This window comes from Hippocampus guttulatus, chromosome 6 (assembly GCF_054856545.1).
Source record: "Hippocampus guttulatus isolate MCC_2025c chromosome 6, RoL_Hgut_1.0, whole genome shotgun sequence".
In the NCBI taxonomy this organism is placed as follows: domain Eukaryota; kingdom Metazoa; phylum Chordata; class Actinopteri; order Syngnathiformes; family Syngnathidae; genus Hippocampus; species Hippocampus guttulatus.
The window spans coordinates 24,405,479-24,425,499 of record NC_141266.1 but is presented as its reverse complement, the minus strand read 5'-3'; the positions used below and the strand labels follow the sequence as shown (position 1 = coordinate 24,425,499).

The 20,021-nt window shown below is 43.2% G+C and overlaps 2 protein-coding genes across 5 annotated transcripts; one reads left to right on the top strand and one right to left on the bottom strand.

Annotated features, from left to right (window-relative positions):
- Positions 1-1,969: 1,969 nt before the first annotated feature.
- On the bottom strand, positions 1,970-12,640 carry flcn (folliculin). Of its 2 annotated transcripts, XM_086113874.1 has the most exons (13): positions 12,607-12,636; positions 12,447-12,511; positions 12,134-12,340; positions 8,194-8,352; positions 7,871-8,092; positions 7,472-7,638; positions 6,695-6,786; positions 5,681-5,820; positions 5,463-5,576; positions 3,813-3,936; positions 2,923-3,045; positions 2,526-2,628; positions 1,970-2,439 (listed from the first exon to the last, which is right to left on the bottom strand). In XM_086113874.1, the coding sequence occupies exons 3-13, from the start codon at positions 12,338-12,340 to the stop codon at positions 2,232-2,234; spliced, it is 1,659 nt and encodes a 552-aa protein (XP_085970000.1). In that variant the 5' UTR covers positions 12,447-12,511; positions 12,607-12,636; the 3' UTR covers positions 1,970-2,231. The 2 variants fall into 2 exon arrangements, with proteins under 2 accessions (XP_085970000.1, XP_085970001.1); XM_086113875.1 differs by having other exon boundaries at positions 8,206-8,352; positions 12,447-12,640.
- A 206-nt stretch (positions 12,641-12,846) lies between these two features.
- Positions 12,847-19,909, top strand: leng9 (leukocyte receptor cluster (LRC) member 9). 3 transcript variants are annotated; one of them, XM_086114042.1, is made up of 8 exons: positions 12,847-12,911; positions 13,176-13,271; positions 14,630-14,756; positions 15,611-15,738; positions 15,832-16,158; positions 16,322-16,487; positions 16,900-16,990; positions 17,592-19,909. In XM_086114042.1, the coding sequence occupies exons 3-8, from the start codon at positions 14,707-14,709 to the stop codon at positions 18,201-18,203; spliced, it is 1,374 nt and encodes a 457-aa protein (XP_085970168.1). In that variant the 5' UTR covers positions 12,847-12,911; positions 13,176-13,271; positions 14,630-14,706; the 3' UTR covers positions 18,204-19,909. The 3 variants fall into 3 exon arrangements, with proteins under 3 accessions (XP_085970168.1, XP_085970167.1, XP_085970166.1); XM_086114041.1 differs by lacking the exon at positions 12,847-12,911 and having other exon boundaries at positions 12,919-13,271; positions 17,595-19,909; XM_086114040.1 differs by lacking the exon at positions 12,847-12,911 and having other exon boundaries at positions 12,919-13,271.
- The last annotated feature ends 112 nt before the right edge of the window (positions 19,910-20,021 follow it).

Here is a 20,021-nt window from a genome sequence, read left to right as displayed (position 1 = left end):
ATGAGGCAGTGGCCTTCCTCTCCTCTGCCGCCGCGTCTCGTCCGTCAGACGGCTCAAAGTGAAAGTGCTCCGCCGGGGCTGTTCGTCTGCTCCCTTTAAGTGGCCGCCCCTCCCACCGCACACACGTTTTACCTCACCATTGACTGACCCGGCCTCCTCCCCCTGCTCCCCACATTCACTGACCCCCCCCCCCCCCCTCCTCCTCCTCCTCCTACGAGGCTTAGTCATGCTGTTGGATCGTATGGTTTTCATTTGGACTCACCCCCACCGCCCCCAACCCCCACCCACCCAACTCCGACACCTCTAAACATTTCTCTCCCGGCGGGGCCTGCGTGTGCGCAACGTCCGCCTGCTTCATCATCCTCACATGATCCAAGGATGGAAATCGGGATATTTCTCCAAAAGGAAAAGTGTTGCAACACAGCCCAAACTTGCAAGTCATCATGTGACTGCTATCCAGCCTTTTCAATGAAGTGCCACCGATTGAAAGCGTTTGGGGAGTTTAGTCGAGATCCAGTCCTCACTAGTGGGACAACAAGGGAACACACGTAGAATTACTCCGTTTTACCAACAACGCGCGCGCCCCCCCCAGTTTAACTCGGCTGCAACACACCTGATTCCGATGATCAGCGCATCAGCCAGCTGTGAAGCAGCATTAGAATGATCCTGATTATTTGAATCAGGTGTGTTGCTCCTGGGAGAGCTGGAAAACAGGCAGGACAGCGGCCCTTGAGGACCGACTTTGGACACCCCTGATCCAAATCATGTGTGTAAAAATATTCTGGCCCTTGTTTAGTGGTGGATCCTCGCATGCATATTTGTGGAGTAAATATGCAAGTGATTAGCGGAACCAGCGCAAATGGCAACCCTGCCTCTACTTATTGGACCTTGTTAAACAGAAACACATTCACGAACGCGTTCACTTTCACCGGTGACATACCATTTACACAGGTACACCCGCACCCCACCCCGCTCCGGCCCTCAAGTGTAATTTCAACAGCCGTATGTTTTGACTTATTTTTATTGGCAAAATGTGCACACGTCAGCATAGGTAGTAAAGCATTATTTTTATTTAAAAAAAAAGGAGTCCAAGATGTGGTTCATTAAGATTATGGCTGCCAGGGGTCATCTAGCTAGAAATTCGTAACATGCAAACAATGTGCTCCCTCCAGGAGTCAAGTAGAACCAGACAAAGTGTCTGCTTAAATCTATTTTGATTTGCAGTGTGCGCAAGGCCTTAAAAAAAGTGCGTGGGAGCAGCATTTTTCGTATGAAGAGACGTTCGTAAGGAGAGGTTCCACTGTACTAGTTTTCTTCTTTTATGTGGTCAGGGGTCCGAGGGAGGGACTGAGGCAGTGAAACGGAGGCTTCGTTTCACTCCTTCGGTCCCTTCTTTGCCACAAGAGGGCACAAATTGTGGAACAACAACAAAAAAAAAAATCAATCACGGCCGGTATGGAAAACTACGGAAGCCTATTGCTGCCACGACCCTATCCTGTAAAAACGTGAAATATATCACGTCAAATCGAGAAAACTACAATGTAAAAACGGCCAAATTTTTATGTAAAAAATTTACTTTCATGTAAAAACATGAACATTAACCTGTAAAATGATCATTCTCATGGATAAACGTGATCGCCTTCTAATCTAGTGAAAATTTAAAACAGAATGGCTCATTTAAATGGTTGGATTCAGTTTTACTTCATGCTTGGGCTGAGACAAGGAGAAATTTTAGGTTCAGTGCCATGGCATTTGGACGTAGTACGGAAGGACCTGCCTCAAAGTCCTGCTGCAGGATGGGACAAAGTCGCAATAGAAGTTGGGGAGCCCTCCGCGAGGCAACTTGTTCACGTTTTTTTACCTTTCAACGTTTTTACGTGGTAATTGTCATGTTTTTAGATCATAATTGTCACATTTTTAACATGATAGTTTTCACGTTTTACATAATAAATATCACGTTTTTACATGATAATTTCATAAGTTCAATCATTTTATTACCAAAGCAACAAACAAGCATAATAAATTAAAATGGACGTATTTGTACAATTCCAATAGAAAAATACACAAGTCTAATCTCGGATGCACAAATTCTCATCACTTTGGGGAAAAACCAGGGTGTCCCTTCATTCAATTCTTGTAAAGAGAAGCAAATGGTGACAACTGTGAAAGGATTCTTTGCTTTCACTTTCCTTTCTCCAGTACAATAACTTCATTGAGTCTTTCAGTCTTCGTCACTGGCCGGGGCTCCTCTCCCCTCCCCGGACGGCGCTCATCAGATGGCTCTTGTAGGTTTTGCTGAGTCCCGTCATCCAGAACTTGAGCAGCCTCACGTTGTCCTCCTCGCCGGGCCCCGTAGTGCCGAGCAGAGCCAGAACCTTCTGGGTGTCCTCCCTGCCTCGCCCGTCCACTTTGGAAAATTTGAAGAGCACTTTGACCTTGCTGTAAGTGGGAGCGGGGAACACGTCGTTATGAGTTGAGGGCTGACACGGACGAACCAGAGTCAAAAGCAACTGGCGGTATCTCACTTCATCCACTCCTCCTTCAAACAGAGCAGACAGTGGGACACCACGTCCACCGACAGATTCTCGTTGGACAGCGCCACCTCAAGTTTGTTGAGTAACGTCGGGCCTGGATGAGGAACACACACACATCGTCGCATGGCAGTCTTTGGAATTTGAAAAAAAATGCCGGGGCTCAAATTTTTCTGAATGTTGAGTAAGACAAAGATGTGCTTTTTGGTTCTCCTCACGAGGGATTGTTTGGTCATCATTTTGTGGTGGCTCATTTTGCGATACAGTATTCCACGGGGATGAAGAAAATTTCACGTCGATCTGCTCAGCTAGGTGCAAGATATCATAGCCGCGCGGCGGGTGCGGCTGTGAGCGCACGTGACACCCCATCGTCACAACACGGTATGCTCACCTCTGTCTGTGGGTTGGGTGTTGGCACTGCTCATGTTGAATTGGTAAAGCGAGCAGATATTGTCGTCTGTCGGTGGGCTCGGGCAGCCTTTCTCTGAGCTGACGTCCACCAGCACTGAAAATTCTACAGGGACCAAACAGGAGAAAGACTTTTCGTTCAACTTGCGGCAATGGCGGGCTGTGAATTTGGTGCCTGGGCCTTCAGTGGTGACTAAACAGACTTAATCCACCTCTTAATACCACCAACTATGCCACGTATATCGTTTGGAGTAGTTGAGAAAATCCCCCCCCCCCCCCATGAAATAAAAGACATCATATTCACCAGAAATGGTGACTATCAAATGTACGAATGTGGACAGACTGCTCCAGACGGGATTTGATGGTCGAAATTGGCTGTAATAAGTTTTTGCTCCGACCAACCAATCAGAGGACAGAAAAAAAGCCAACATCATCAAGGGCCGGCTTACTGGCCTTGTGAGCACGAATTTGATATCCGATTGGCTAATGAAACACTCTCGTGACGAATATGGTTGAAGATACTTCCGCCAAAATCCACATTCACGTATTAGAAACTTTTCTTTTTTTTATGTGATGAAAGTCGAGTTGCCCTTGACTAGCCCATGATTATGTTTATGCGGAACATGCATGGAAGGACACGCGAGCGTGCATTGTGGGTGAAGGCTTGCTTTCTGTCACGTGGGGAGGGGGAAATCCTTTGCACTTGTCATTGCGACAAGACTATGAAATGAAGAGAGTAGAATGCTGGAAATAAAATAAAATGTCACGAAACACATTTCGATGTCAAATGTAGGTGAGCGGTTCAGTTCGCATTTAGGCCTCCAAATGACGTGCGGACACTGAGAATTGAAGCTCCGCGTGCTTGTGTTTCACCTGACGAGATGACATGGGCTGGAATGGCCACATCTGGGCTCAGACCCAGGAAGTTGCATTTGTAGGCCTCTTCATAGTGAGCGCTGTAGGGAATTGAACACACACAGCCTACCGGCAGCAACGCCTGATGGGAGAGAGAGACAGACAGAACATTTATTCGAGATTCTTAATCTCCACCGAAAGGTCCGTGTACTCATATGCGAGAGTATTTTATATCACTAGTAGGGAGTAGCTGTCAACGACCGACGGCACATTTAATGTTCGTATGAGTAATTTAGGCTGCGAGTGTGTGACACGTGATGTTTAAAATACCAATGTCCACTCTCGTGCTTGACTTCAAAATATAAATTGAAAAAAAAAAAAAAAAGGAAAATCACTGTGAGATGATAACAGCTGCGTGCTCTGGCTTGTTTCTGGAAGAAGCACGTCAGGGACACAAGTCGAGGCAAGGAACACATCAGGGTGGGGAAGGGTAACTCAATAATAATCTTATACCCACAGGCGGGAATTAGTAACTACGTTCATAACAAATGCTGTCTTATGATCCGCCGCCAGTCATTATCTTCGGCCGTTAGTCGTAAGCTTTCATAAAATGGTCTGGCCAACCTCCTTGGCAACTGAAAAACAATTTTCCACATTGGGATCTGAAAGTGAACCCTTTCTAAAACATGTTTCTGACGCAGTTGAAGTTTGGGTATGAATTAGGCACCGCATATTTGGTCTGTCCGATTGAGCGTTAAAATAAAATGGCAGACTTTTTTTTTTTTTTTAACAAAAATCCAATTTTCCATTTTAATCATTTTTTCCCCCTATTGCTGACATAAAAAAAAACACCTGATTATTCCAAACAAACTTTGCTCACAACACAATCACCTTCTGGGAATTGCTTTGCTTCTGATCTGATCCTGTCATGATTCGGTTTGGGACCAACAGGTGGCACTGTAGGGCTCCCCCTGCAGCTGCGCACCTATTGGTCATTAGGTAATCAGTGCTTTAAAAGGACTCCCAGCCCGAACACTCATTGTCGGGTCATTGTTTGCTCTTTGCTACTGTCATGTTTGCTGTTCCTTTGCTGCCGTCAGGTTTGTTTCGGTCACGTTTTGGTCACGGTTCTGTTTTGGCTTCAGTTGCTATTTTTGTTTGCTACTTTGGACTATGATTGTTTTTGGATTTTGTTATCTCTGTGTTTTATCAATACACTTCTTCAAGTACACCCTGCTCCTGCTTTTTGGGGTCCACCACCACCATGCAACGTGACAGGTCCGATCATGCCATGGTTACCTGAAACCGATTATTTTCAGCTGATCGTAATCGCTGAAAAAGGCTGGATTGATTTCTTGATTAAAAACTAAAATATTTGTATTGTTTACTTGATTTGACGCTCTGCTGACTCATAGCCATCTAAAAGTTGTGAATTTGGAATACCTTGATTGGAATAAAAAAATTGATGAAGGTAGTTAAAACAATTTGGATACAGATCGGTGTGTCTCAGAGTCATGTGCAAAAAAAAAAAAAAAATCTGATGAAATGTGATCAGGACACCCCTCGTTGAAAGTTGTTGAAAGTTTCCACCCGCACCCCCAGCATCAGCTTCCACAAAAATAATCAAAGCAATGACTTCCACTGTAGTCGGCGCGCACACTTAAGTACCTTAAGTACCGTGAAAGCAGACTGGATGAGCCTGGGCTCGGCGCCTCTCCAGATGACCTGATTTCCCATGAGCACGTGCCACGCCACCTGCCGGAAGTCAGCGGCCCCGAGCGCCTGCGTGGACGACGCAAAGCAGACTGTGACTCACAAAAGCTCACGGCTAAGAGTCATGCGGCAGTGCTACGCAAACACAAACCGATTTGGGTTTTCATCTTTACCTGCCTCAAGTGCCTGAGTGACCGAAACTTCGGACCGGGAGACTCATCGTCGTGACCCACTTCACTGTCTAATTGGTGCCCCTGGGGCTTGGAAATTCCCCCTTCGGCTCCTTCCCAGCAGCTCAGTTCCTCCTCTTGTTCTTGGAGCAAGCAGATCAAATGCAAACTGAGGACACGTTATCACGACAGAGGTGATATTCTCCAGAAAAAGCTCACAAAGGCCGAGTGACTCACACTTGTTATGGCAAGCCGGGTGAGCATTTCTTCACAATCCCACTACAGTCGACCCTCGTTACAACGTACCTTCATGGGGCATAACGAATCTGTACGTTGTAACGGGAGTTCGTCGTCACCACGTCCAATAAAATGGCCGCCCACTACGATGCATAATGTTGTTGTTTTATGTTGAGAGGGAAGAAATTTCATCTGTGCTGTATGTTACGCATACAGTACATTTGACAATAAAGTTTATCCAATCCAATCCAAACAATACAATCTGAACATTTGTAGGTGTCAAAACATGAACGTGTAACACAGGTGTCAACATGTCAATTACAAATACGTGGATCTGAAGAAAAAAAATGATTTGATAAATCTGTCTCTACGAGAGTGTTTCATTATTACTAATCGTTATAGTAGTGACGTAATCCTTGTCACACGTCGCTCAGCAATGGAGGGCAATCCCGCGCTGTACATTCTGTTCCTAAGCGACGCGGCGGCGGCAGTTAGCTTAGATTTAGTGCAATTACGCTAGGTTCAGACCGGACATGAAATATCGGGTAGCACTGCGTGTCTCGCCTGCTTTTGCTCCTGTTTTTTTTTTTTTTTTCCCCCTACTAGTGCGCAAATTGGCCTTCTGGTGGGGACAAAGTGCCTCTGAGTAGATGGACCTCAAACTACATCTGAAGGATACCGAACAAATGCTCAAGCAGGCATGGTCATCGACCGTATTTCCGAAAAAAACTCGGAATCACGATTGATGGCAAAACATATTGATTCCTGGACGTTTGGCACCTGTCTGTCTCTCGATGAGCACAAGCGTGTCTTCGGTGGGGGCCCCTTCCAGCAGTTTTTCCGTAAGACGACTACCGCAGGCCTTCAGCAGCCTGCGAAGAAAAATAACCACAAGTTTCAAGATGATATCACAGCTCAGCCGCGAGATGACAATCATGGTGACGTGACACCTCATTCTAAAAATGCTTTGGCCGTTTACGAAAACACAAGCGCAATTGCGGGTCACTGAATACGGACTTTCTGGAAGCGTGTGCGGTCAGCTCTTGACAAGAGCTGATTTTAGAAACTCTTTCCTGAAATGGGATATTCAGGAGGAACTCCTTTTGTATGAGTCCCGTTATCTGTGAACGTTCATGTTCCTTTTTGGGACATAGTTCCTCATTGACTAAAACAAAACAAAAAGGAAAAAATAAATAAACAAAAAAAGAAAAGCTCACATCAATAAAAGGCAAGCACTGCGGCCCTTTGAAGACAAATTGAAAATTGGACTGTTAAAGACAACACTCCCATCGCTCATAGAGATTGAATGACATCAGCCAGGGTTCAATTTTCTGAAGGCCGATAACATTAACACGGCACGTCGAGGCGGAAATCTGTTTGGACAAACCTCCACAGCCGTTCATTGGAAGCGGTGAAGCCGAGAGAAATGCCTTGTCAATAAATCCAGGCAAATGCGTGGAACAAATATTGCAATTTCGAATAGAACTGCCGTTTTGTGTTTGTGCTGGTGATTCGGCCAGCGGAGAAGGCCTTGCTGGATGTGCGAGGCTGACGGACCAGCTGAAGGAGGAGTGCAGGCTGGCCCACAGATTGGGATGCTGCGTGAGAGACGTGAGGGAGCGGGCTGCGTTGCCGCTCCTCTGGTGCGGGAACACCGCGGGAGAGAACACGCTGTTCATCCTCACCGCTCGCTGGGGGCAAACGCCTTGCTCGTTGTCAAACACCTGAAGGAGTAGCGCAAATAACAATGAGGTCATTCCATCGTCCTTGGGATGACAACTTTCGCGGCCAATAACCGATCGGCGGAAAACGATATAAATCACTAGATTCAATGTGATTCCGGAGAAAGTTGTTCGACCTGAGATACTTTTGCAGCCAATAAACGAATGCCCCTAATGAGCATTTGTGAAAACACGGTGTGTGATGACAGTCTGGAGAGAGCAAAGACGGGTTTACCTTCAGGGCGGTGCTTTGCAGACTCTGTATGGTCAGTCGGAGGTGGCGTAGCAGAAAAGGCCAGGAGTTAATGAGGTAAATGCGGTCCATGGCCACCATGACTATGCTGTACCAGCGCTGGAAGCCTCTGGCGAGGCTATCCTTAATGAAGAACGTGTGCGAGAACACAAAACCGTGTTGCTCGTCCCCAAAGAAAATTGGCCCTTCGCGCCCGGGGCACACCTTGGAAATAAAATGAACGAGGACGCTTGAGGACAAACAGAGGTGAACGTTTGGCGTAGGGGTGCATGAGATGTGTGACTCACACACACAAGTAGACATACGTCACCAGTTACCTCACAGCTGAGGCTGCGTACGCAAGCCTGGCGCACGACGCTGAAGAGCTGCGGCTCTCTGGGATGCTGGTGGCTCACAAAGCGAATGCCCGTCTCGTCGTCGATGCTCATGAAGCCTGGGTGGGATGCAGGGAGGGAGCGACATCCCTGTGAAGCAACGGGGAAGAGGAACACTGTGAGACACATGACAGAGTAGCTACAATCACAGAGAGGCGGTGGTGTCGGCGTTGCGGAAGTAACACAGTCACGGCAGCTATCACGTTTTGCTGAAAGGCAGTCATGGTAAACCCTTACTAAGAACATGACAATCTCTGCAATGCAAGTGACTTATTTTTGATGTATAAACTGCTTATAAATTAATACTCTATTTAAACTTGTCATCGCAATCTCTTAATGTCACTCGGGGTTATGTTTACATCTCAAATTGACTTAAAATCTTTTTTAATATCCGTCAGGAAGGGTGAGCTGGACTTCCAACCCTTTGAAGATATTGACTATAAGCCATTCGATCCCGAGAACAATTTGGACCCAGACAACAACTTCTTCCAGAACAAACAAAGGGTAACAAACTCTGACTATTACCTGGATGAACAATTCAACACTAATATAAAATTGGAAAATGCACTTTCAGTAATACACTTAAACAGTAGAAGTCTCTATAAAAACTTCACAAAAATCAAAGAATACCTGACTAAATTCAATAAATTTAAAATAATTGCCATATCAGAAACTTGGCTTGATGAAGATAAAACAACTGAAATGGAAATAGAAGGTTATGAAATGTTTGCAACTAATAGGGAAAACAAAAAAGGAGGGGGGGTTGCAATATATGTAGACAAAGCACTTAAATGCAGTAAAATCGAGAGATTGACAAACACAATAGAAAACCTAATGGAATGTCTAACCATTGAAATACATAATAAAAAGGCATCAAATATCATCATAAGTTGCATCTATAGGACACCAGGATCATGTATTGACACATTCAATAAAAAACTAACAGATATGCTCAGTTACAACAACGATAAGAAAACACGAATAATATGTGGTGACTTTAACATTGACTTATTAAACCCAAATGGACACAAAAAAACAACCGACTTCATAAATACTATGTACAGCAACAGCTTTTTCCCAGTAATCCTGAAACCTAGCAGAATAACAGTTGACACGGCCACATTAATAGATAACATATTTATAAATAAGATTGACCATAAAATGGAAAGTGGACTTCTCATTAATGACATAAGTGACCACCTACCTGTTTTTGCAGTTTTTCATCATTATTTTGATAGAAAAGCTAAGTCAACAACTCACATAACAGAAATAAGACTAAGAACCCAACGCTCCACCGACGCCTTTAAGCAAGACCTAGAAAAACAAAACTGGACCGAGGTCTACTCAAACGAAGACCCAAATACAGCGTTTGAAGTATTTCAGTCTACCATAATCTCTTTATATGATAAACATTTTCCATTAACTAAAGTCTCCAAAAAGTATAAAGACCCAAGTAAGCCATGGATAACGAAAGGCATAGAAAACGCATGTAAAAAGAAAAACCATTTATATAAATTGTTTTTAAAATTGAGAACTGAAGAAGCAGAAAAAATATATAAGACCTATAAAAATAAACTAGTAAATATTATAAGAACCAGTAAAAGAGATCATTATCATGCACTATTAGAGCAGAATAAAAGTAACACACAAGAAATATGGAAGATACTTAACCAAGTAATCAGAAATAGTCCTAAAAAAATGTATTATCCAGAGTATTTTATCAAAGGCAAAAATACTATTTTGGAAAAAACTGCAGAAATAGCAACTGAATTTAATGAGTATTTTGTCAACATCGGCAGTAACCTAGCAAAACAAATTCCTGATCCAACAAACTTGTTTGAAATAGATAGATATGTAGAAAAAAACTCCTCCACGATGTTCCTTACTGCTGTAAAACAAGAAGAAGTATCAAATATTATAAAAACTTTTAAAAATAAAAAGTCAACTGATTGCTTTAATATTGACATGACAATAATAAAGCAGATTATAGAATATGTAGTGCGACCTTTCACGCACATATGCAACCTGTCATTCAAAGCTGGTATCTTTCCATCAAAAATGAAAATTGCTAAAGTTATTCCAATCTATAAAAGTGGAGAAAGACATCGGTTTACAAATTATAGACCAATATCACTACTACCACAATTTTCAAAAATATTAGAAAAACTATTTTCTCGCAGACTTGATAGCTTTATACAAAAGCATGCGCTGTTAAGTGAGAATCAATATGGCTTCAGGGAAAAACGGACCACCTCAATGGCAGTTATGGAGTTTGTGGAAGCATTAGCCACTAATATAGACAACAAAGAATTTACTGTTGGGGTTTTCCTAGATCTAAAAAAAGCTTTTGACACAATAGATCACAGTATATTATTGAAAAAACTAGAAAGATATGGCATTAGAGGTGTAGCTTATAAATGGATAAAAAGTTATTTAGAAAACAGATATCAGTACGTGCAACTCAACAATAAAAAAACGAATCAACTAAAAATCACTCACGGAGTTCCTCAGGGGTCAGTGCTTGGTCCAAAACTATTCATCTTATATATAAATGATATCTGCAAGGTCTCAAAACAATTTAAATGTGTCCTATTTGCTGATGATACAACTTTCTACTGTTCTGGAATAAATCTGAAACAGCTCCTGAAAACCGTAGAAAACGAATTAAACAAATTAAAAAACTGGTTCGACAGAAATAAATTGTCACTTAACCTGAAAAAATCGAAGTTAATTGTTTTTGGCACAAGACCAATCAAACACCAAGCTAAAATTATGGTAAACTCAATTGAGATAGAAAGAGCGTATGAAACCAAGTTTCTCGGATTAGTAATAGACTCAAAACTATGTTGGAAGCCACATATCGATAACGTAAAAAGAAAAATAGCCAAAACCGTAGGGATCCTCTACAAAACCAAGGAAGTGCTAAATAAGAGATCTTTGTACACATTATACACTTCATTATTATTACCATATATGACCTACTGTGTGGAAATATGGGGAAATGCCTGCAAAACAAACACACTCCCTATTCTCAACCTACAAAAAAAAAGCAATTCGAATTATTAATAGATCAAAATATACGGAACCCACAAATCCACTATTTATCAAATTAAATACGATGAAATTTTATGACCTGGTTGACTTTAAAATCGCCCAATTAATGTACAAAGCACACAATAACCTGCTCTGCCAAAACATTCAGAAGTTTTTCGAAATTCGAGAAAGCAGCTATGATTTAAGAGGTACCAACTTATTCAAAAAACTCAAAACAAGAACAAACATCAAGCAAAGAAGTGTATCTATCAAAGGTGTTAATCTGTGGAATAATCTCGAAACGGACCTGAAAATGAGTAAATCGCTTGCTGAGTTCAAAAACAAATTCAAAAAAATAGTACAAACAACCTACATCAATCAGAGTTACAATGATAAATTCAAAACATTAAATATAATGATAAATCAGAACTAAGTTGATAAATAGAGAAAGGTATATAAATATCCATTATGAATACAAGAGAAAATTGACACAAGAGTGTCAGGGTGTGGAAGTATATAATCCCGATACAAACCAAAAGTTGTAAAAATATCACGGTTAAGGGTAAAGTATGAGCCTTAATGGAGACTTCTTTCTTCTTACTTTTTTCTTTTCTGATTGATATAAAAATGATTTATTAGATACAATCACATAACGGGGTAGGACTAGATAAGTTTTTTACTTCTTCCTACTCCCTTGAACATAATAACTGTGTTGTATGAAGATTGATTTCTTTCTTTTTTTATCTACCTTATTTTCTGTCAAATTATTACTGTATATGTGTTTTATGTTCAATAAACAAACCAAACCAGCTAAACCCCCGCCCCTGAGTGAGCTCACCTCACACATTTCTCCCCTTTGTGTTGCCGAACTGTTGGCCCTCATGGTGAGTCCTTCACCGTCCCGGTCAACATCTCTGTCCCCGGGCACTTCAACGCCTGCCAGGGAGGAAGGTGACGGGGACGGAGGGTGCAAAGCCTCGGTGCAGAACAGTGTACGCGGTCCATGGAGTTCACAAAAATGACAGAGAGCCACCAGCGCGTTCATCTAAACGGAGAGGAAACATCACTGTTTCAGGACAATTCAATTGAAAATTAAAATGAGCATGGGTGCATGACAGGGTTGTTACCACAATATTGACAGCTTGCCTTACCGTCGATAGAGGGAAGTTTACTTGAGCCAGCTTTATAAAAGTACATCCATTATTCGCCGTTTCCCCTAAACAGGTCGCACAAAAATTAACATTTTGCCTGGGTCCAACCCAAAAATATGGGTTTATTGCCTGCAGCCGCACGAGCTTCTATTGTGTTTACCTCCGTGCTGTTTTGTAGCGCTAGCATGACGTCATATGAGTGACACAGAGTCACGCGCTCGAACTCGAAAACACGTGTTTGCGTTTTCCCCATTTTTTTTCTTCAATTGTTACGAGTGCTAATCACATATTATAATTTCAGACTGCAGTCTACTCTCGTTGTTGTTTGATTGAAAATTGTGTTTTACACCACGTTTATAACGCTCCTTTTCGACCGAAAGAAAAGACTACTACATTACCCAGAATCCCCCATGGTATGACCATCTTGGGGTCAAGGTTGAGTTTAGGCGAAACTGCTTCGAAAAGGTTAGTAATGGAGCGAAAACATTATTTTATGTTTGTCTTTAAAACTCAAAGCGCTTCCTCGACGATATTATTGTGTATTTTAAGACTTATTAATTAGCGTATAGGCCTGTTTTGTTTCATGCCACTTCCGCGTTTTCCACTGCGTTGTATTTAGCGTGAGGTGTGTCAGTTTCAGCGTGGGCGGCTGTATAACGAAACAAGTTAAAGACAGTGAGTCGGCATTTTAACTAAGTCTTATCTTTTAAATGGACAACATGGCGTCAGAATGTACAGGAACTTCCTCACGCACAAAGAATGCTGCTGTACAAAGAGACGCAAGCAGAGCAGAAGGTCCAGCAGACACAGACAATGCCAAAACAGGTAAAGTAATAATACGTTTCATTCAGGGACATTCTTTAGATGTGGGGAAAAGTACTCCCACGCTAGGTAGAATACAGATATTTGTGGGGAAAAAATGCTATGATGAAAGTAGAAGCGCTGAGTGAACTATTTACTGAAGTAAAAAAAATACAAACTTGAAAATGGATTTCCACTCCATACGATACCCGTTTTGTTAGACTTCAGCACACAAAATAGAAAGAAAAAAAGCAAAACAACATGAAGATAAATAAAGTGGAAAAAAATCATCCCAAAAATGAATACTTAAGTACAATTGGGAGACCTGCAAATTCTACTGAGGTACAGTCACAAAATGTTTGTACTTTTTTTTGGATACTAGTGTTCTTTATGGCTTCATATATGATGGCATATATTGAAGTCTCGAAAACATATTTTCATACTAAACTACTTTACTGTTATGACAATTGAACATGTCATTTTTTTGTGCTGGCAATACCTCAGGCAAACAGGCATGGATCACAGCAACCTTTTTCCGTGCGCGTTGTTGGGACTGCTGGCTGGAATTTGGAAGTGAATCAGGAGTCTCGTCTGTTGAGATACCATGAGTGTCACTCTGTATCAGTCTGTGCTTGTCTGACTAGGCTTAATTTAAAACAAAAAAACCCCCACCCCAGACGTCTCCTCATTTTAGGCAGAATAACTTGACAGTGTATCATAGACTGAGAAGTTCGACAAACCTTTCACCCTTCAAAAAATGTTTTCCGGTCGTGGGTCATGTTCACTTTTTCTCTGGAAGTTGTTTTCCAGGATTTATGCGCTATGTACTGTAATTGTTTCCAGTGTCATGTCACTTGGCTGATAGTGACGTCAAAGAGCACATCATTCACCAGGCTTTGTACCAATCCCCTGCAACAGTATAGCAATAGTCAGCCCAATTCCTTTCTTTGTTAGGTTCGTATTTGATACAAAACTTAGCACCTTCTGTTTGAACCCAGCCATTTGAGTGGGATTTTGCCTAACCCACATGAAAACCAGAGAGCGAAAGCTTCAGGAAAGATGATTTTTTGTTTTTTTTCCCATATGATTTTTTACTCAATATTTTTTTCAGCATATTTCAATGTAATCATGCCTTTACTCCATTTTTATTTTAATTTTTTTGTATTTAAGTAAAGCGTTAATATTTCAATTATACGTAACGCTGCAATGGCTTACAATCACGATGAAGGGGCATTTTAGGAATAAAACCTCTGCCTATGTCCACTATGGTACTCTATTTTGATGGTGGTCACGATGGTGGTACTTGTAATTGTTGAGAGAATCAATATACAGCAGACATCGCGACAAGCCTGTTGACCTCTGCGCCGTCTCTCCTCGTACAGCTCTGACAGATGAAAAAGGAGTCGACGTGTGCCCGTTCTTCCTGGAGGGAAAGTGTCACTTTGGTGTCAGATGTCATATGGCTCACAGCTCAACCCGGCTGATCTGCGAAGTAACCAGCACCTCAGTGTAAGATTTCCGATTGTAATTTGGTTTCCTTTCCAACTTTCAGGGCAACTTCAATTACCCCGCCTTGTCAAGTCTCCTTTGATCACCGAGCTTCTGATGCGAGTCTTTAAGCGCCATGCAAAGAATTTTGCAAACTATTACAGTAGAGCAGTACCTTGAAAGCAAAATCCACCAATTTAGGAGTTGAGAGATGTTGCTTGTCTGATTCAGTCCACCTCAGCGAGCAGTTAGTCGGTGAACTACGGGTATAGCTTGAAAATGCATCTTCCCTGGATGCCACTATTTTCAAAAAGAAGCGTTTGAAATTCCCAAGCGAGGAGGAGAAGCCACGGACAAGATCAGCGCTCGTCTGCTGGCCAAGAGGAACCCCAGAAGCCCCTTAGCTTGCAAGCTAGCCGGGTGGAAAGTCTTCCGAGAACCTGATGACATACTGTCAATTCAAGCCGCTGAAGGCGTTGAACTGATCTATTGACACGGGCTGTGGTTTCACCTATTCGCAGCAGAGCCAAAGGCGTGAGTTTTGATGACTAAGAACATCAATTTATATACTTGATGAATTGTTTCGTTTTAAATCATTCAAATTTGACTGCCTTGTTCACAACCTCTCTGTGGCGGATCAAATTTAGAGGGTATATTTAGTTTGCAGGTACTTTCTCAACTTTCAAGGATATCGTCAGGCGTACCTAATGGTGGTGTAGTTTTATTTTCACAAGGTTGTGACAGAGAGAAAAGACACACAGAGCTTGGAGCGGATAAATGAATGTGTTCAATGTATTCAAAACAACTGAATGCAAGATTTTGCACTGAGCTGCGTGTTTAGACACTGATCTTGATTTTGTTTGCGTCCTTTGTAGTGACCCAGCGGTAGCTAGAGCAGACGCAATTCTTCCTGAGCAGGAGGACAAACCTGATGAAGAAGTACAAAAGAAGCAGAAAACCAACAGAAACAAAACGGCAAAAGCGAAAGAAAATGAGACAAAAGGTCACTTTGATTGGATGTTTCCTTCAAGCTTTGCACCGTGTTGAGATTCTCTCCAATCTCAATGCCATCTCGGTAATCCCGTTGTCCCCTCAGACGTCAATAAAAAGCCTCGCATGCGGACAGCGGACGACGTGATCTCTCGGATCCTCTGGGACCCCTCGGTGGACGCGTCCCAATTCCTTGTGGGCTATGTGGACCGTTTCCTTGGCGTGCTGGAGCGCCCCTTCTGTGATTTTAACTGGGACACCAACCCATGTGACTGCGACTACGCCACGGAGCTGGCCCTGCCCAGACACAGGATCCAGTACTTCACCTACAGAGGGCATCGCGTCTGGGACCGCCACAGCAGGACCGACAGGGTGTTTGGCTCCACCGGTCAGTCTTTGGCTCCCCCCTTTGGAGGGGAAGAGGAAGTCAGAGGTAAGCGAGGACTGGTGGAACCTGTATTGGTACACTTACAAAGAGTAAATACCCCATTGCCATCATTTTTTAAACCTTTTTTTTGGGGGGGGGGGGTGCACACGGTCTGATGACCAAGAGCAACAAGTGAAAGTGAAAGTGACTTTGTATCACCCGAAAACAGCAAGAGCGCAACTACCTGATGATCTCGGCCAGAGAATGGAGTGTACCGACACTGAGAACACGCATCTGCAGGACGACAAGCGCAGTGAGATGAACGCTCGCACCTCTGAGTCAGCGGAAGCCGGTCAGGCGTCGACAAGCGTTGCGGAGGAGGAGGCTCCAATTAGGTCTGCTTTTCATCCACTCTGAAAATAGATGACAAATTCCATCCAGCTCCCTTCTCCTCATGGCACGTTCTCTTGCGAAGAGCGCCAAGTTAAAGTCACTCAATGAATTTTCACTTTTGTGAAACAGCACACACACATACACACACACACAGTTTCTCATTTGATTGGGGATGTTATGCAATTTGCAAAACAACCAGAATGTTGAAGGTAGGAAAAAAGATTGTCGCTCCTATTTTACTTGGACCATGAACTGCATTCAGAAATCCTCCTCCAGCTGGAAGTGCAGGAACAGCCAAGACGTCAAGCTCTTGTTATGTAACGAGCGCCTCGCCTCGCTCTGCTCCGAATTGTGAAGGCTTGCACACCCGGAGAGGCTCTCTTGACTTATCTGATGTTCTGTTCTACTTTTTAGCGCAAAGGCCTCGACAGATAAAGGAGGACAGTGTTTGATAGATGGAGACACAAATGAATGGAAAGAAAGTTTTGACGGCCAGAATGATGTGGTAGGTAATACCGTTGACCTCCTTGTATCTCGTAGTGGGCTTTGCTCAGTCTAAAAGATGCCCCCCCCCCCCCTCATTAATCGCTGGGCGTGTTGTCCACGTGAACACACGGGTGCGGTCGCCACTTGCGCTTCAGCTAAAACGCCGCTCAGATGGTGTACGTGTTTATTACTTTGATGTGATATTCCTGGAGTGGCACCACGATGGCCTATTGGCCACATTCGAGAGGTTCTGGGTTCGATTGCGACCTCTGGCTTTTCTCAGGTGGGTTTTCTTAGTTTTCTCCCACAAAACATGCATTTGAAATTCATTCAACACTCTAAATTGTCACACTCAATTGCAAAATGATTCGTTTCGGTTGGTCATTCAGCTTTTTCTTTTTTTTATGTGCTGCATATGTCTATTCTCTATATTTACGTCTACAGGTAGCGTCTTGATAAGTTCAGTACTTTCCATCTCGTTGTTTCATGAAACATGAAAAGCCCCAATTTTGTTTGCTCTTTGTACTCTTTGAGAGATACAGCGTCATGTGACCTGTGTAGCGAGTCATTCCAGCTGTCATGGCATTGTTTCCCATTTTCATGCCCCCGAATCTCTCAAGCAGATCGAAGAGAACCGCGGTCGTCGTCCCCCTAAAAAGAAACCCACCCACTTCATCACGTTCCGGGCCAACACTCCCGCCATCCTGGCCTCTTTCCAGCAACTCCAGGAAGAGGTCAGCGCCCTTCTCCCGTCGTCCGCCCCTCACTGGCAGGCCTCGGCCAGCCTGCACGTCACCCTGTGCCTGCTGGTGCTGCGGGGCCCCGCCGAAGTGGAGGCCGCCGTGGAGATCTTTCGACGCTTTGCCCACTTGGACCGCAACCCCCCGGTGGCCGTCAGCTTTCCCGTCAAGCTGAAGCATTTCAACGGCAGGGTGCTGTACCTGAGCCCCCAGCCTCAGCTTCAGCTCCAGCAGCTCAACGGCGGCCTGCAGGAAGCCTACAGGAGCGAGGGCCTGCTCCACAGGGACTCCTACAACCCGCGCTACCATCTCACCCTGGCCAAGGTCACGGACAAGGAGGGCGAACGCATCTTTTATGGGGTCGGCGACCTGAAGGTGGGCAAAGGTTTACATTTTGGCCGTTTGCCTGTGAACTCCTTGCACCTTTGTGTTGTCGGGGGTGCGGTCGTGGATGGTTTTTTTGAGACCGTATGTACAGTAAGTCTTCGATAATTGCTAGTTCATGTGGGATGAATTCAGGCGCGCACTCTGGACTCTTCATTAGGTGCATCTGCTCGACGCATTGAGATCCGATCCAGGTGCTGTGTCGTATACAAGGATAAGTTTTGATGTGGTAATAACAAAACGTTGACGCCGCATCATTCTGACGCAAGGACGGTAAAATGTTTCCAAACAGCTCAGTGCACTTCTGCAACCGTCACAACAACAACAACAACCATAGTGTGGAATGAAATCCTCTCACGTTTGTTATTGTCATTGTAAAGGCAAACTCATTTAAACAGCCGTCGTATTAGGTCTCATTCGATCATGAGTTGGTAATATCGGCATCTTTCAATGTGTATGTGTGTGTTAGAATGTTTTATAACACCAGGGACAAGAATTTAGGGGTTGTGAATCAATCATATCTGGGCGTTTGCTTTTTACGATTTTTAACTTTAAAAAAATGTTTTTATAAAGGTTTAATGAAGGGTAGGAACGCGGCAACGTCAGGTCAGCCGCATGCAAACGACAGTTTGTTCAACAGCTCTTATGTTAAGGTGAGCAGGGTGAATGAATGCCTTTTATTGTGTGTCAAATGAATACCCGAAGAAGAAACACAAATGTAGCCAGATCAATTATACAGTGACTTTGTGTTCGTTTTGATCAGAACGTTTTAGAGAAGTGGCTTATGTATGGAGTCAAACTAGACCGGGGATGGGCAACTTAAATGATGGCGGTCAAAAATTTTCAACGGCGCTACTGGAGGGGATAAACATAGGACGACAAACCTCTTAACTAGATGTATGACAAAAACATTTTCAAATATGAGCATATGGCTGTTTTTATTAAACCAGTGCACATCACAATTTTAATAGATTTCATTTTTCATAAAACATTTTTCAGCGGATGTGTTAAAGCATCAGCCTTCAACAACAAAGAGTTTGAATGCTCAAACTCTTGTGCATAAAGCCCCCCCCCCCAAAAAAAAAAAAACATTCGGCACAAAACGGCCGAACAGCAGCAACATGAAGTAAAATGATTAGGCCTGCTCATGTTGTTGTTTAAGGCAGTATAAATGCAACTAAACAATGTCTGCCATCTAATGGTGAATGGTGGTATTACAACTTGAAACTATACAGTGGGATATGGACAGGGATGGCACCTGAAGAGTGAAAATCCACGTCATTGATGCTCATTGAAATGCAATGGCGAGGGGAAAAAAATCAAACATTAAAAACAAACAAACAAGCAAAAAAAAAAAAACAGCAACAACCCCAAACCAAAAATGTATTGAAAAATCAGCAAATTGGTGACTCAGAGTGTTTGTGCGGACCAACAGTTGCCCTTCCCTGAACCCGAGCAAACCTCAACATCAGGTACTCAATAACTCTGACATGCAGCTCCTCTCGTGGATCCCTTTTGTGCAAGTCCACTCATGATGTCACACCCCGAAGGGAGGTCAAATATTCGGTGAAGGAGTATTCGTTTCACATCATGCAATGTGCAATCAACGCAATGAATGTATTGACACAAAATCTCCACCAGCTATAAATGTTTATGTGCGGCTCATAAATAGTTCATGAGGCAAAGTGCTCGCATTGTGCAGCTCATGGTTCAAGCATTTATGCAATCTGTTTTCAATGTCTATTGAGTGTGCGTGTATTTGTGTGTGTGTGTGGGGGGGGCGCTTGGATTAATTAAAACCTACATATCATCTAGCTCTTTCACTATTAAATTGCGAGTGGAAATACTTGATGTGATGATGCTGCTGCTGTGGTCAAGCATGAGTAGCAGCTCTTGGATACGTAACGACATTTTCTGTCTTTGCCC

Excerpts from the sequence above, each read along its gene's own strand:
- flcn (XM_086113874.1), bottom strand. The coding sequence starts at position 12,340 with ATGAACGCGCTGGTGGCTCTCTGTCATTTTTGTGAACTCCATGGACCG. Across the intron at positions 8,353-12,133 it reads AAAGGGGAGAAATGTGTGAG|GGATGTCGCTCCCTCCCTGC; the intron begins GTGAGCTCACTC and ends GTTGCTTCACAG. Across the intron at positions 5,577-5,680 it reads CACTCAGGCACTTGAGGCAG|GCGCTCGGGGCCGCTGACTT; the intron begins GTAAAGATGAAA and ends TCGTCCACGCAG.
- leng9 (XM_086114040.1), top strand. The coding sequence starts at position 13,157 with ATGGACAACATGGCGTCAGAATGTACAGGAACTTCCTCACGCACAAAG. Across the intron at positions 16,488-16,899 it reads GAGGAGGAGGCTCCAATTAG|CGCAAAGGCCTCGACAGATA; the intron begins GTCTGCTTTTCA and ends TCTACTTTTTAG. Across the intron at positions 16,991-17,591 it reads TTGACGGCCAGAATGATGTG|CAGATCGAAGAGAACCGCGG; the intron begins GTAGGTAATACC and ends GAATCTCTCAAG.